Below are 17660 nucleotides of genomic sequence, written 5' to 3'. Positions count from 1 at the left end.
TCTGTGAATTAATCCTTTCTGTTAGTTTAACACCTAGCTGTGTTCAGGTATACTGGATTCGCGAACATGGAAACTGATACAAATCCCACTCTTTAACTAGAGTATTGTCATCAGCTTAAATTAGAGTTGACAGGCACTGAAAAGTCTTCAAACGATAAGGGAAAATTACAAGTTAGAGCAGATAAATATTTTTCATAATTTGAAAGAAATAACAATCTCTAAATTCCACAGCTGTATTTAGTTTCTACAATTTCCTTGTCAGAAATGACATAATCCCACAACTTAATATTTACATTTTCATGATCATCGATGGACACTAGCTGTGCAATAAATTATAACTACAAGTAGCTTTTCATATAACTGATACAATGATGATAGCACACTATAATAGATACATACATGTATATAGAGAGAGAAAGGTACATGTGCTCTGCACGGTGCTCGAGAGAGAGAGAAATGCGCACGGTAGCGAGTAACGGCTTCTCACGGCAAGGTTAACGTTCCCTCTATATCCTGAATAAAAAAGGTAATTGTAGATAATTTTTACTCAAATAAGCCATGTTTCTTAATCAAAAGGGTAATCAAAATATAAGCTCCAATTTAATCTAAAGGGTGATCAAAATATAATTGCAGAGAAAACAAACGACTAAAACTAAGCCAATTTAAACCCACCACCTAATACCCAAAACCTCCAAATTAAATTTAACCACACCATCAGCACTTAATTTTCCTGAGATAGTATGAGGGGCAGTTAAAATCATGTAGCCATGTTTATTAGTCTTTTTCTGCATTAAGTCCTTTAAATCATGTGAACTAAATGTCTAAAAACCAAGTTAAATACTTATCAATTATCATGCTAAATGGAAGCATCAAGAACGAAATCAAATTAGGTCACAATAAGATGCTAGAGAACAAAAATCAAAAGAGAAAGCATGCGAACTGAACTGATTCCTGAGATCCTAAATAGAAAAACTAAATTGGGGAAAGAAACTAAGAACATGGGTTGTTCATTACTAACAAACTCATATTAGCGGAAATTCTAATTAAATAAAAACACAAATCAAAGAAGGGATGCATGCTTCTCACTCACTCTCTGCCTCTCTCACTCTTTAACTCTCTCTCAAGTTCATCTCCACAAACCAAAAGACTAGAACCACATGCATCATTGATTTCTCAGTGAATCTGCCCCTTTCTACAAAACTGAGATATATAATATATGATGAAAACTGGAACAGTTTTTGTCCATTCAGGTGCTCAAATATAAAGCTTCAAATAGCAACCTTAGTTGCAATTCCAATCTCGGAATAAAGGAGTTGAGACTTAGGAGTTACAAGCAACTATTTTTAATCCTCCCAATTCAATACTATATAGATCCTAGATATACAACTCCCTGATTGAAATAAAGATTTGAAATAACTTGGAATGACTTGGAATTGAAATAACTTGGAATGACTTGGAATTGAAATAACTTGGAATGACTTGGAATTGAAACTCGTACCTTGGAATAACTTAGAATGACTTGGAATTGAAACCCGTACCTTGAAATAAAGATCCTAGATATACAACTCCCAAATTTTAAACACTAACTAAATAAGCCCAGGATTTGAAATAACTTGGAATGATTTTAGATATTACAATTGATCTCTAACCCAATTTCTTCCCCCTTGATCTCTAACCCAATTTCTTTTCTGTGATTTTGCAGTTGGAACAATCAATTTTATCTTTCAGTCTTAAAAGGGCACAATTCAAATGATTCTCACCAAAATAAGATATATATTAATGTGAGAGTACTAGGTGTACTCCCAGGACCAATACACCAACATCTGTACAAAGATAAAAGAAAGAAACAGAAGGAGACAAACTAGGTAAAAATTTTGTTTGATGAAAAGCACAATCTCATAGCAATATGGTCACATTGTCTGGCCAAATCACTTCCAAACCCGTACCAATTTGAGCAGGGCACAGCAGCAAAAAACTTTCTCAATCACACAATAGTCTGCAACTAGCAGTAGGAGAACAACAACAACAACAGATCACACAGATTTCAAACAGTCCCAGATTTTTGGCCACATGAGGGACAGTTTAAAAGAAGCCCCAAATAACTAGAGGTAATGCAGGACCAAGAAAAACCCTAAGTGAAACTTAGCTACAGATGAACTATTTGAGTTGGTTTACGGGGGAAGCAGAGATGAATATTACAGCAGCAAGCACTAATTAGGGAGTAGTAGAGATGAATATTAGAGAGAAAGGTACCTGGGCTTTGCAATGGTGCTCGAGAGAGAGAAGTGCGCGTGACAGAGAACGGCGTGAACCGAGAACGACGCGAACGGCGAACGGCGTGACGGAGAACGGCGACCGGCGATTGAGAGGGAGCAGGAAAGAGAGACCGATTGAGAAGACAGATATTGGAGAGAGACCGATTGAGAGCGCGCGAGAAGAGGTTAGGGTGCAGTGGTAGGGTTTTTCAGGAAAAATTGGAGGGGAGGGAAAAATAAGAGCCAGATATTGAACTTCTGTTGTCACGGTTCCAAAACAATAATAATAAAATATTATTTCCTTTTGTCACATTATTTCCTTTTGTCACGGTTCCTTTTAAAACCGTGATAATTGACCTTTTGTCACGGTTCCGCCTATAACCGTGACAATTGGGGTGTGGCAAAAGGTCAAATCTGTAGTAGTGTATAATGCTGAAGTTGATAAATTAGCGTCAATTTTAAACGATTATCGTAAACCTTCTAAAAACAAATTCCAGCCACTCATGTTTTAAATAACATATTTATGGCTCCAATTGAACTCACACTAGTGAGATTCTTAGGTGGCGCACTTTATGTCAGAGGACAAGGCGAATTTTAGGTCAGGGTGTAGATATAACAAGATATATATGTTCGTGACAGCATTCAAAACAACACTAGCACACCGTTCCGTCGTGAATTTGGAAGCAGCACAAATGGGTTCATCACTTGCACATTATTTAACACGTTTCGCTCACTTCTTTATCACTAGTGACAGAGCCACTAAACTCTGCATTCGATATTTAATTCACCGTAAATTCACGTTGCCCACCATGTACACCTAAACCCGTTAAAACTCCATGACTTGGTTAGGGTATCTGTGAAAAACAATAAAAAAAAGAAAATGGTAGATAGCACCGCAATATTTTCTTAATCCTTAAGTGTGTGTTTCGTTTCAACTGAAAATCACGAATTCTAATACACGAATGTGAAAGTAACTCTTACGTTCTTTTGGGTTGATAGTGTTTTCGAGTTTATCTCAACTGAAATTCAAATATCCTAAAATCCTAAGAAGCTTAGATTAGATGTTAAGTTTTTATTATCATCTCATTGTTCCTTTGCTTTATAAAGGCAGCATGGATGCATTGTATCATCAATTCAATCAATGAAATACTATCTTTGAGTGAAAAAAATAATATCATATTCACTAGTTCACCCAAGCCTTCAAAACCATTACAAAACAAAAAGTTGAGAAAACACACAACCAAACAAAACAGAGCCAGTTACATTCCCCTGTTACTACAACAAGCTTAAGCAAGCTTGACTTCAATAGTCCTTGGTTTCTTGGGCTCAGGTGGTGGCAATTTCTGCACAGTGACACTAAGCACTCCATCTTGGCACACAGCAGAGATAGCATCAGTGTTGGCATTCTCTGGAAGCACGAATTTGCGCATGAATTTGCCAACCCTTCTCTCCATCCTCAAATACTTAACTCCTTCTTTCTCTTCCTCCCTCTTCCTCTCACCAGTAATCACAAGCACATTGTCATCTTCCACCTGAACCTTAATGTCCCCAGATTTCAACCCGGGCATGTCGATCACGAAAAAATACGAATTCGGATTCTCCTTCACGTCCGCAGGTGTTGCCGCCATTGCCTTCGCATCACGAACGTATGTCCTTGTCGGAGCATTGAGTGTCTTGTCGGATGCGGTGTCGTCCGACATGTCCATCATGTCATAAAGAGTGTGGAACAATGGAGAATTCAAACCCATCACCCTGAAGTCCATGGCTTCCGAGAAAGTGAAAAGTGCTGTTAAGAGATCAAATGTTTTTCTTTTCTTCTATTTTGAGATTTTGATTTTTGAAACTAAATGGTGAGACAGAGAGGGTGGGTGAGGTGATTTATATTTTGTGAGATAGATTGTTCCAGAAACAAAACAGATGTTTCTGGAGAGACATGAAATGAACTTCGGATCTTCCAGTAGATTCGCTAACATATGGCTTCCGAACCTTCTGCAGTTCTGCTATTGTCTAGAATATTCTTTGTTTCTTTTCCCTAAATATTAGGCTTATACTTTTGGTCCTCACTTGACCCACTTGTACAAACAACATCCTTGAACTGTGGAAATATTAGGTTTAGTCCCACACAATTATTATATTTTGCAGTTTTAGACTTCGGTCCATGTTCGGTCCAAAAACTAACATTTTTAGGGTTAAAATATTGAAAAATTAAAAAAGTGAAAACCAAGAAAATCAATCACCTTCATCTTATGTTTTTGAATGATAGCGCAAGTAGTAGGAGCTTGGGGACATATGAGTTGGGGAAGAGAAGATCTAAGGATCAATCCTTGGAAGGTGCAATTTATATTTCCTACGTACTAAAAAAATCACCTTCATCTCCTTCTTTCATCATCTTCTCCATCATTAAAGCAAGAAAAACCCAAAAATTAAAAACTTAAAAATCATAATCATATTCATCTCGATCTTCATTATACAACCACGCTACTGTGAAACAATACCATTACCTCCTTCTCCTTCGATCTGTGACCATAAGCAAGAAACACAAAATCATTCATGCTTAATGGGTCACATTCGGACAAGTCTTGAAAGGTATTCAGACGAACCCAGGTTTATGGGCCTCACTCACACATGCCGAGACAACCGTCATGAGCTCTGAGCATGTTAATACAAGTTATATTGTTCATTTATGTAAATTTCTATTCATTCTTAGCATATTGACTTGAGTACTAACTGAGTCTCTGGGATTGTCTCCCTAGACTTACATTGCCTTGAGCGTGGAAGTGTTTTTTTGTGTAGGGAAATCTCTGCATCCCCTACACATTATAAGAAATTGATCATATCTACTAATATTTTTTTTTGAAAGCAAAGTGGATATTATTAAAATAGAAACTTGAGTTATAAAAAACTCAAGGTAGGAACAATACAAGTAAGATCTGTCTAAGAACAAATTGGCCAAAGAACAACCAGAGATGTAAAGAAACCCTCCACCAACCCACAGAATGACTATAAGCGCCCCCCAAAATTGATCATATCTAATATTGACCCTAGCTAGTCTTTAAATTAATCAATTGATGTAAAATAAATATTTACATTTACTTTTTCAGTATTTTATGAGAGATTTAGTTCACCTTATTATACATCATAATGTCATTCACGATTCAGTAAGCATGAGCAAAGCCTTAGTGGTTAATGAGTTCTTTAAGAGGCAAATAGCAAAACTCTACAACATCGTAGTAGTCAACATGCGTATAATGGTTGGAGACTAGTGAATATTTTTTATTACTTTTTTTCAAAATCAAACTATTTATTATCATAAAAGAAAGATCGAAAACATCTCTCTCAATTAATTAGGATTGAAAAACTAAGGTTAAACACCAAAAATCACTAACAAGCACACACTTTGGACATTGTTATCCTTTCTATTGAAACTTACAATTAAACCAAATGATCTAATGAAGCCCTTACATAAAGTTATTATTTTAAAGACAAGACATCTCAAATAACGAAACACCATATAATTAAAATAAGTTTTAATAAAAATAAGCACTAGATCTATAATTCGGAAATATCAAGCCGTCCATAGTTCTTCCCTTAAACTCAGCTTCGCCCCCATCAAATCTGCTTTTTTTGTTGACCAACCTTGCAATTTTTTTTCGCCTGAAGTTTTGAAGCTGCCTTTTCTAATTGCTCCAATTCACGCAAAATTCTTTGGTTACATCTTCTAATATCATCATCATTAATTTGTTCTTCCTCTTCCCTAGACCTCTGACCATCACCGTCAAGGATAGCCTTTGCAAATGATTTTCTTTTCTCTTTCTCTCTTTTACTTTTTCCCATTTTGGTACTTTTGGACCTTTGGAGGGGAGAGCTTTACAGAGGTAGTATGAAGCAAATCAAAAAGAGATTATGTGGGTTTAGAGAGTTGGTGGCCGCAGTAAAATGTCAAAGGATATGGTGGTGAGGTGGTGGCTAGAGGTTCGCGATTTCAAGGAGCAGAAATATACAATGAAGAGAAAACATGTGTTAATATGCCCTAGTTTGGTGTAACAGTTATTTATAGTTAAATTTTATATTTATTTTATTATATTTTATGTTTTTTATTATATATTATTAACATATTTTTTATTTTAAAATATTTTGTCATCTATAATTTATTTTATTCTATACGCGTTGACTGAAATTAAATGTCTAAATTTTTTATATTTATTTTACTTTTTTTAATATGTTAATATATTTTACTTTATATTATTTTATTAATATTTTATTATATATTTTTAACATATTTTTTATTTAAAAATATTTTATCATAATTTATTTTATTCTATACGCGTTGACTGAAATGTCTAAGTTTTTAATATTTATTTTACTTTTTTATTGTGTTAATATATTTTTGAATTTTATATTATATTATTTTATTTTATACTAGACGTGTTGACTAAGAAGATTGTCAGAACCTCTACAGTTGGAATCTCTACATTCTTTCTCCAAAAAACATTATGATCGTTGAATATATTCCCTTGCCTACATTCGTTCGTTCCTTGCCCGATCGTCGTGATTTCAGTTGCGTTGGATAGGCACTGAGGTAACCTTCATAACTCTTGCATCATTTTCTTCTTTCTCATGTCTTTTTTCACGTCTTTCAGTGCTCAAAATTTTGAGTTTTTTGTAAAAAGGTTCGTTTAATTTGATTTCTTCTTTCAAATATCTTCTATACCTTCTATACACTTCATATTCATGATCCATGCGCTTAGATTCTCGCTGTAGTGTCGTAGATCTGAAATCTGAGCCAAAAACTCATATCTACTCAACCGTTACTTTTTTACGGTTAAAGTCTCGAGCTTGCTTAGCGTCAGTAGGATTTGTTGTTAGTAAATACCTTGTTTACAACTCTATCGGTTTACTTTTTAGAAATTACAACTTTGAATTTTTGAGCTGTTAAGGTGGACCAAAAACCCCCTATTCTAGTTTTAGCTCCCGCAATTGTTCCGAGTGTTTCCCTACCCTAGATATCACCTAAGAATACCTAGGAATTAAATTAGATCGAAGAAAAGGTTATGGAAGCCCTATTTTGAATTGTTGCCGAAACTTGTCGGAGTAATACTGTGTCCAAAAACAAATTATGGGCAAGCATGACCTTATGGTTATTGTAGCCCTTTGAGATGTCAAAATTTTGGCTTTGGTTTCGTGTCATTCTGAATTCTGTAGCTCGAGTTATGCGCATTTTAGCGAGCGAAGGTCCTGCTGCCCATGTGTGTGACCTTCAGTCCTTGTATGAATTGTTCGGAATTATTTACATGGACTTTGGACTTGAAACTTTACTGGGGTTTAAGAGGCTTGTTGTTGATCGTTTAGTAAATATATTAGATCATTTCATTTGTCTAAAATCTCGCCCAAGAGGCTACACAGTTTTGAGGGTTGTTGAACATAGTGTTTTTGTACAAAACTTGAATCGAGTCAAAACTCATCCATTCGGGGGAAACTCTTCCATTCGTGCCTAAATGTCGAACTCTGAAGCTTCGAAAGCTTTTTCTGGTTTTGTTTAGTGTTATTAGTTTGTATTGTTTCTTAGTGACTAAGCAATGATACTTTGCTTAAGGTTTGGGAACAAGTTGAGCTGAGGAAAGAGGCTTTGGAGTAAGTGGGGAGGTTTCACAACGGAGGAGGACGCCCAGATAACTTGCTGAGTTCGGGAACTGTTTTTGGGATCCAACTGTGATGTCGAGCTTGGATGGAGAAATAAAAGGTTAAGGTAACTCAGTATAGAAATATCTTTGAGTCCTGACTGCTTTAATTGCACTGCTTGCGTTTGAGATGAAGGTGTTAAGCTTGATGGTTATTGGATTGAAATGTTAGCATGTTTTTCTATGTTGTATACTTGCTTATGTTGATTATTTCTGAGGCTTGTGCCAAATGTTTTATGAGGCTTCGACCATTGTTAAACCTCGAGGCTTATGCCTTCGTTTTCTGGGGCTTAGGTCATTATTCATTGCTCAATGACTTAATTGATGATAATTTCTTGTTGCTAGTATTGATTTGATGAGCTACTATGCATAGTTGAATTGACTTATGATTGTTGATAATATGAATAACATGTGATTACTCTGACTTGACTATTGGATTGGAAATTACTTATCGAGTGACTAATGACGTCACGAGATATTGCTGACTAGCTTAGGCATATAGGGCTGGAGCTTAATTGGCAATGAGGTGGTTGTGTCCCACGTTATTGTCTTGTCTTTCGAGGCGTTATATAGTGGCGGTGAAGTGGTTGTGTCCCACGGGATCGTCCCATCTTTCGAGATGTCCTAAAGTGGCAATGAGGTGGTTGTGTCCCGTGCGATTGTCCTGTCCATTGAGGCGTTAAGTGGCAATGAGATGGTTGTGTCCCACGTGATTGTCCCGTCTATAGAGACGTTATTGATCAATCAATATTGGTAGCAACATATAGTCGCATAATAGGGCACTAACAATTGATTTTATTGATATCTGATTTAAATCTATATTGTTGAGTTGTTGATATCTGATTAATTCCATGTTATTGATTTTGTTGATATCTGATTTGATTCTATGTGTTGATATCTATCTTGGATTGTATTATTAGCTTATCTATTGGAATGCTTTGAATTACCCGAAGTGGCAATGAGGTGGTTGTTTCTCACGTGATTGTCTCGTCTTTCGAGGGGTTATAAAGTGGCGATGAGGTGGTTGTGTCCCACGGGATAGTCCCATCTTTCGAGATGTTATAAGCGGCAATCAGGAGGTGTTGTCCTATGATTGTCCCGTCTTGTGTGACGATATAAGTAGCGATCAGGAGGTGTTGTCCTATGATTGTCCCGTCTCGTGTGACGCTATAAGTGTCGATGAGGAGGTGTTGTCCTATCATTGTCCTGTCTTGCGTGACGATATTTATCGACCCATCTTTGTAGTAGCGTGATGTCGCACTACAAGGCACTTATGTTGAATTTGATTGATATTTGGTTAAATTCATGTTCTTGAATATATGTTGTCATCTATCCTGAATTAAATTGGTAGCTTACTTACCATGACATGTATTAGATTCGAATAACATGTTTTTCTCTTTTATGTGAAGTGATTGTATGAAGTTAACCCTTTATGTTTTGCTACTTGTTTTTTTGGGCGCTTTAACGCTATTAGGCGATGGAGAATCTTCGATGAAGCTCAACCCTTGTACGAGTCGGAAATGAGAACTTGAAGAATAGTGGAAGGCTCGAAGAGTAGAGTCGGGTTTAAGGCTAGAGCCTTGGGTTAGAGAACTTACCGTTATTGGTTTAAGCTTGCATAATGATTTTAGGAATTTATATTTGAGGTTTCAGTGCATTGCTTTCCTGCGGTTTCCCCGATGTGGAGATCGTAGGGAGTATGTCGGATTTATGTTATCATTGCATAATAGATTCCTTGTTGAATCAGGTACTACTTGTTAGGTTTCGTAGGATGCGTTCTTTAGTTCTTACCTTTGGGTACTTGTCTTGTTCAAGGCTAGATGTAAATTGATTTAGAGTTGGGAGGAGGCATGACATGTTTTGGAAATAATTTGAAGAAAAAAAATATACTCATGTTTATGAATCCTTTTGTAAAACATTGCATATTTATTTTAGTGGGTTACTATGGTGACCCCTGAAAGTCAGGGCGTTACAGTCTAGATTAATAAAACTAATAAAGTAAATTATAATAGCCGATTAAATAATAGTCATCTTTAAATAAACCAAATGATCTTTTATCTAATCTTTGATGGTTGCGAACTCATTCGAAAAATTGTGGCAGCCCATCCCTACAAATGACTTTCTCAAGGTTCATATGAGCGCATTTGTATTGATTTTCCCATGGTTTTCAATGTGAATTTGAGCCTAATTATTGCATTATATTTACATAACTCATTGGTTTCATTGTAAATGTGCAATAGGTAAGTGCCAAGAGAAAAAGTGAAAGAAAGGAAGAAAACATAAAAAAGGCAAAATGTTGCACATGTTGGAAGCAGAGCGGGAGAATGGTCGTGTTGGGAAGGTTGACACGATCATGGTAGTTAATTAAGGCAAGCAAGTTCGTGGTAAAATTTGGCACGACCTTGGTTATAATTGAAGAAGTCCATGACCGTTACATGAAGGAAGCACAACCACTTGAGTTGTCACTAAGCATAGTTATGGTGATCATAATCCACGGATGTGCTGACGTTGAGAGTTGGACACACATAACACAACAAACAGAGAAGGCCGGAGATAAGAGGAAATCATAATAATATAATATTAATTCCTCGGTGGAGGATCAAGAGGTTCTTCGGCACGGGCTACTTGGGTTTTGGTTCATTCTCTTCCCATGTTTTAACGTTTCTAGCTAAGATTAGAATTAGTTTTTTCTTCATATTTATTAGGACCAAACTCTCTCAAGGTTAATAAATGATGTAAACCTGATTTTTGGTTTTATGGCATTAATTTTCAATGGATTAGTGTTTTCTTTCCTCGCTCATATCTACATTGCAACTTGATCAACTGTAGTATAATGACCTCATCATCCCCAAGAGTTAGCTCTAGAAGATCCTTTGGTGGCTTGTCTTCTTTCCTAGCTAGCCGTTTGACGCGCCCTAGTTATCACCCTGAACTTCAGATTTCCCATCTTTTGCTTTAGTTTATTTTTTCTGCCCTTTAGTCAGCCTCTATGTGAACCACTTGCCGACCTCTTCTTTGGTTGACCGTGTTTAGCAACCGTGGTCGGCATAGAGTTCCCTAAATCGATCTCTTCAATAGTGTTTGTAGAATTCACCAACATCCCATGTTCGATACCTAACTGCACCTCTATTCTCCATGCTACTTCGAGATAAAAAGTATGGATTGAGCTTTAGCATTAACTCAACCTACATCCAAACACACATTGAGAAGTCAATGCTACATACACAAGGATATCTCGATCGGGAGAGACAACAGGGAAATCTCGTATAACTCAATATATCTGACAAGTCGCACTATATGTCAACCCAAGATGCATCTTCCTCTCCGGGACTTCGAAAGTGCACTTTTGGAACACCAATTGACATTCATTGAAGGAAAAAAGTAAGTCATATATCTTATCACAATAGAGATTTGAAAGTGAAGAGAAGAACACAACACCTAAATTTGTAAATACAAAACAAATTTATATGCACATTCAATTTTCTCTTCTAACTCATTTTCATCATTTTTATATTCTTATGTCCTTTCTCTTTTCTTATGACATCATATCATATTTCTGGTGCCCACTATGGTGGACACTTATAAAACTGGTCCATGGTGGACCAAAGGGCCTCTTTAGTAATTTCCCCCTCCCCCATCCCCATCCCCAACACCCAATCTCCTTCCTTCCCCACCGCACCCCATCTGCCTCTCCCTCCCCACAGCACCCTCCATCCGCCCCTTCTTTCTCCTCGATCGCACCCCAAGGCAGCCCCTGCGGCACAACCAACAACAACAACAACCACCACTTCCTTTCCTCTTCGTTCTAAAACAAAAACAACAAAAACAGCCCCGACGGCACAACCAACAACAAAAACAACAACCATGGACCTCTTAACCACCTTTAACTCCTCCACCCCCTCACCCTCCTTCCATCCTTCCTCTGCAATAGGGCATATCATTCTTTGATACAACAACAGATGCAACTGAGATCTAAACTCATATTGAAAGAAAAACGTGAAATACAGAGAGAGGAAGAGATTGAAACATAATAAATCAACAGAGGAACTACCCATAATTTTCGGTCAATTTCATAGTGATATGGTAGATGAAAGCGCAGATCTCTTCCCTCGTCGATGAATACATAGATCTGATCGATGAACACAAATCTCAACATAAAGAAATGCTAGCGGTGGATCGAAGAGCAGAGGGACTTCTGACGGCAAGGCTGACCATGGATTTTGACTGCAGAGAACCGAAGGATATGATGAATCGAAGAGGGTAGTGGTGGCGGATGATGGCGGAGGAGGCGGAGGCCTGCCAGAGTGAGTTTTTTTGACAGGAAAGTTTGGAAAATAATTCAGGTGGGGAGGGAGAGGATATGACACTTTTACCCTTTTTAAATTAACTCAATCCTAACAACCTATTTTAAGAATATTCTTAGATTTCTATATCCAAGGGTTCTAAGGCATTGGTCCACCATGGACCAGTTTTATAAGAGTCCACCCTAGTGGGCACCCATATTTCTAACTTTTCTCTCTTGTATTGTTGTTTCTCTATATTTTCTCTCTTGTATTGTTGTTTCTCTATAGAAGTGGACGTGAAATTAGTGTCAAGGTCCAACATCAAATTTTATTTTTTTGGTACATCGAAAAGATCAACATCAAATTTTATTGGACTGGAATAATAAATCTCTTTTTTCAATTGTTATTTATTATTATTTTCTATCCAATTTCCACTTGTTTTTTTCTTCTTTTATCTTTATCTATTTTTCCAATCAAATCATCATCTTCTGTCTCTCTCTTATTTGTCATGCGAATAAAACACTAACCCTTATTCTTAGTGGCAGCACCACAGACACTTGAACATTGCCGCCATTGCCTTCGCATCTCAAACATAAGTTAGTGTCGGAGCATTGAGTGTCTTGTTGTTCAACGCGATGTCGTCCAACATGTCCATCATGTGGAACAATGGAGAATTCAAACCCATCACCATGAAGTCCATGGCTTTCGAGAAAGTGAAAATTGCTGTTAAAAGATCAAATGTTTTTCTTTTCTTTTACTTTGCGATTTCGATTTCTGATACTCAATGTTGAGACAGAGATGTTTCTGGAGGGACAAGAAATGCACTTCGGAACTTCCGGTAGATTCGATAACATATGGCTTCCGAACCTTCTGCTAGTGTCTAGAATATTCTGTGTTTGTTTTTCCCTTTTATCTGACGTTTAAATAATAGGCTTATACTTTTGGTCCTCACTTTACCTGCAACGTCCTTGAAGTGTGGAAATATTATTTTTGGTCCTACACATTTATTATTTTGAAGTTTTGGACTTCAGTCCATGACATGTTCGGTCCAAAAACTAACATTTTCAGGGTTAAAAAATATTGAAACAAAAATGAAAACCAAGAAAATCAATCGCCTTCATTTTATGTCCCCAAAAGATAACTCAAACGGTAAGAGCTGGGAGACATGAGTTGGGGACGGAAGATTGAGGAATTAATCCTTGAAGGGTGCAATTTATCTTTCCAATGTACCAAAAAGATCACCTTCATCTCCTTATTTCATCATCCTCGCAGTTGCGATTTAAATTAAGTTAGTTGTCCATCTCTTTGTATTGTGTGCTGCCTGCGATTTAGAAGGAATATATATGCCTTGTTCCTATGTTTCTAGAACGAGTTTTCAGTCCATGAATTGTTGCTCTGTTCCCCTTTTGTAGGCTTCTGTTTCGTTCCATTCTTGTAAATCCATGGGTTGAAGTACCCCTAGTACTTCTATAATTCAATTTTGGCTTATCAAAAAAAATATCCTTCTTTCATCATCTTCTCCGTCATTAGAGCAACAAAAACCCAAAAATAAAAACTTAAAAATGATAATCACCTTCATCTCGATCTTCATTATACAACCACACTAATGTGAAACAATACCAATGTCTCCTTCTCCTTCGATCTGTGACCATAAGCAAGAAACATAAAATCTTTCAAGCTTAATGGGTCACATTCAGAAAAGTCTTGAAAGGTATTCAAACAAGCCCAACTTTATGGGCCCCCCTGATCACACATTCAGAGACAACCGCCATGAGCTCCGAGCATATTGAGTCTCTGGGATTGTCTCCCAAGACTTACATTAACTTGAGCGTGGAAGTCTCTTTTTTTACTTTTTTAATATTTAAGTATATTTTTTATTTAACATTATTTTATTTTACTATAGATGTATTGACCAAGAAGGCACTTGGATCCTCTACAGGTGGATTCTCTACATCCCCTAAACATTCTAAGAAATTGATCATATCTATTGACCCTAGCTAGTCTTTAAATTAATCAAATGATGTAAAATAAATATTTACAATTTACTTTTGAGATTAATTTCTATGCACCGACGGTGTAAAAAGTTTTACACCATCATTCAATCACAACCATCAATTTTCTATTTTAGATATTATTAAATTTAAAATTAATTGTGAACTTACAAAATAGAGGGATATGATTGAATGATGATGTAAAACTTATTTACACCGTCGGTGCATAGAAATTAATCTCTTTACTTTTTCAGTATCTTATGGGATATTTAGTTCATCTTATTATACATCATAATATCATTCACAATTCAGTAAGCATGAGCAAAACCTTAGTGGTTAATGAATTCTTTAAGAGGCATATGGTGAAACTCTACAACATCGCAGTAGTCACCATGCGTATAATTAATGGTTGGAGACTTGTGAAGATCTTCTTATTACTTTTTTCAAAATCAAACTATTTATTATCATAAAAGAAATATCGAAAACATCTCTCTCAATTAGGATTGAAAAACTAAGCTTAAACACCAAAAATCACTAACAAGCACAGACTTGAGATATTGTTATCCTTTCTATTAAAAGTTACAATCCAAATGATCTAATGAAGCCCTTACATAAAGTTATTATTTTAAAGACAAGACATCTCAAAGAACGAACACACCATATAATAAAAAGGGTTAATCCTCTACTTGGTCCATGTGGTTGTGTGGCCGTCTGAAATTAGTCTCTCCCCGGAAAATCTGAAAATCTAAGTCCTCGTGTTTGAAAAAGTGTGTGGAGCAGGTCCTCGCCGGAGGGACTAATTTCCACACACTTTCCAAACCCGAGGACTTAGATTTTCAGATTTTCCGAGGAGGGACTAATTTCAGACGGCCAAACAACCACAGGGACCAATTAGAGGATTATCCCTAATAAAAATAAGTTTTAATAAAAATAAGCGCTACATTTATAATTCAGAAACTTCAAGCCATCCATAGTTCTTCCCCTGATTAAATGATCCTAGACATGTATATTTAAAAGCGTTAAAAACATCAGCTTCGCCACCATCAAATCTGCTTTTTTTGTTGACCAACCTTGTAATTTTTTTTCGCCTGAAGTTCTGAAGATGCCTTTTCTAATTGCTCCAATTCACGCAAAATTCTTTGGTTTCATCTTCTAATATCATCATCATCATCAATTTGTTCTTCCTCTTCCCTAGAGCCCTGGCCATCACCATCAAGGATAGCCTTTGTAGATGATTTTCTTTTCTCTTTCTCTCTTTTACTTTTTCCCATTCTTGGTACTTTTGGACCTTTTCTTTTTGCGAGGAGAGAGCTTTACAGAGATAGTATGAAGCAAATCAGAAAGAGATTATGTGGGTTTAAAGAGGTGGTGGCCGCAGTAAAAAGTCAAAGGATATGGTGGTGAGGTGGTGGCTAGAGGTTGGCGATTTCAAGGAGCAGAGCAATACAAAGCAGAGAAAACATGTTTTAATATACCCTAGTTAGGTGTAACAGTTATTTATAGTTAAATTTGATATTTATTTTATTATATTCTATGTTTTATATTATTTTTTATTATATATTTTTAACATATTTTTTATTTAAAAATATTCTGTCATAATTTATTTTATTCTATACTCGTTGACTGAAATATCTAAATTTTTTTATATATTTTTATTACTTTAATATACTTTTGAAATTTATATTATTTTATTATATATTTTTAACAAATTTTTTATTTAAATTTTTTTTTATCATAATTTTTTTTATTCTATACGCGTTGACTGAAATGTCTATTTTTTTATTTTACTTTTTTATTATGTTAATATATGTTTTAATTTTATATTATTTTATAATATTTTATTTTATACTAGACACGTTGATTAAGAAGATGGTCAAAACCTCTACAGTTGGAATCTTTACATTCTTTCTCCAAAAAACATTATGATCGTTGAATATATTTTTCATTCAAGAGAGAATAATATAAGAAAGTAAATATTAATAACATTATCTGATTACATAATAATATTTGACTCAATCAAATGGTCCAAAATAGAATTAACATATTTTCTAGATATTTTTGGGAAATTGAGTTCATCCTATGTTTTTGATTTGCATTCGTTTAGTTTAAAAGTTATTTCCACTTAATTTTTGTTTTTTGAATATTTTTTTTTATTTTACATTTCGTATAGTTTTACTTTTAATATTTTTTTCATTACCTTTGATATATTTTAGATTTAGCATACGATCATATTAAATTTTATTTCAATCTAGGCATGTTGATAAAGAAGACATTTTAACCCTTTTAAACATTGGATATACCTATCGGTCTAGATTAATAAAACTAATAAAATAAATGATACTAACCGATTAAATAATAGTCATCTTTAAAAAAATCCAATGGTCTTTTATCTAATCTTTGATGGTTGCGAACTCATTAGGAAACAGTGGCAGCCCATCCCAACAGATGACTTTCTCAAGGTTCTTATGAGTGCATTTGTATTGATTTTCCCATGGTTTTCAATGTGAATTAGTGCCTAATTATTTCATTATATTTACATAACTCATTGGTTTCATTGTATTTGTGCAATGGGCAAGTGTCAAAAGAGAAAGTGAAAGACAGGAAGAAAACATAAAAAAGGCAAGCAAAGCGGGAGAACGGTCGTGTTGGATGGTTGACTCGATCATGGTCGTTAATTAAGACAAGTGCTGTTAGCAAGTGAATCAGAAGCAGTAGCAATAGGACCAAGGGCGCACTTTAACTCAAGGGTACACTTTTCTCCTGCCATGATTTGCAGGAGTTCGTGGTAAAATTTGGCACGACCATGGTTATAATTGAAGAAGAGCATGACTGTTACATGAAGGAAGCACAACCACTTGAGTTGTCACTAAGTATGGTTATGGTGATCTTAACCCACGGATGTTCTGATGTTGAGAGTTGGACACACATAACACAACAAACAGAGAAGGCTGAAGATGAGAGGAAATCATAATAATAATTCCTCGATGGAGGATCAAGAGGTTCTTCGGCAGGGACTACTCAGGTTTTGGTTCATTCTCTTCCCATGTTTTAATGTTTCTAGCTATGATTAGGATAAGTTTTTTCTTCATATTTATTAGGACCAAACTCTCTCGAGGTTAATAAACGATGTAAACCCGATTTTTGGTTTTATGGCATTGATTTTCAATGGATTAGTGTTTCTTTCCTGGCTCATATCTACATTGTAACTGGATCAACCGTAGTATAATGACATCATCATCCCCAAGAGTTGGCTCTAGAAGTTCCTTTTGTGGCTTGTCTTCTTTCCCAGCTTGCCATGTTTAACGTGCCCTAGTTATCACCCTGAACTTCAGATTTCCCATCTTTTGCTTTAGTTTATTTTTTCTGCCCTTTGGTTAGCCTCTTTGTGAACCACTTGTCGACCTCTTCTTTGGTTGACCGCGTTTAGCCACCGGAGTCCGCATAGAGTTCCCT

The 17660-nt window shown here is 35.8% G+C and overlaps 1 protein-coding gene across 1 annotated transcript; it reads right to left on the bottom strand.

Moving 5' to 3' along the window:
- Positions 1-3409: 3409 nt before the first annotated feature.
- LOC130721527 (17.9 kDa class II heat shock protein-like) lies at positions 3410-4195 on the bottom strand. The gene has a single exon (XM_057572329.1). The coding sequence runs from the start codon at positions 4016-4018 to the stop codon at positions 3542-3544; it is 477 nt and encodes a 158-aa protein (XP_057428312.1). The 5' UTR covers positions 4019-4195; the 3' UTR covers positions 3410-3541.
- Positions 4196-17660: the final 13465 nt, after the last annotated feature.

This window comes from Lotus japonicus, chromosome 5 (assembly GCF_012489685.1).
Source record: "Lotus japonicus ecotype B-129 chromosome 5, LjGifu_v1.2".
Taxonomy (NCBI): Eukaryota; Viridiplantae; Streptophyta; class Magnoliopsida; order Fabales; family Fabaceae; genus Lotus; species Lotus japonicus.
Note: the sequence above shows the minus strand (reverse complement) of the source record. Positions and strands in the feature narration are given on the sequence as shown.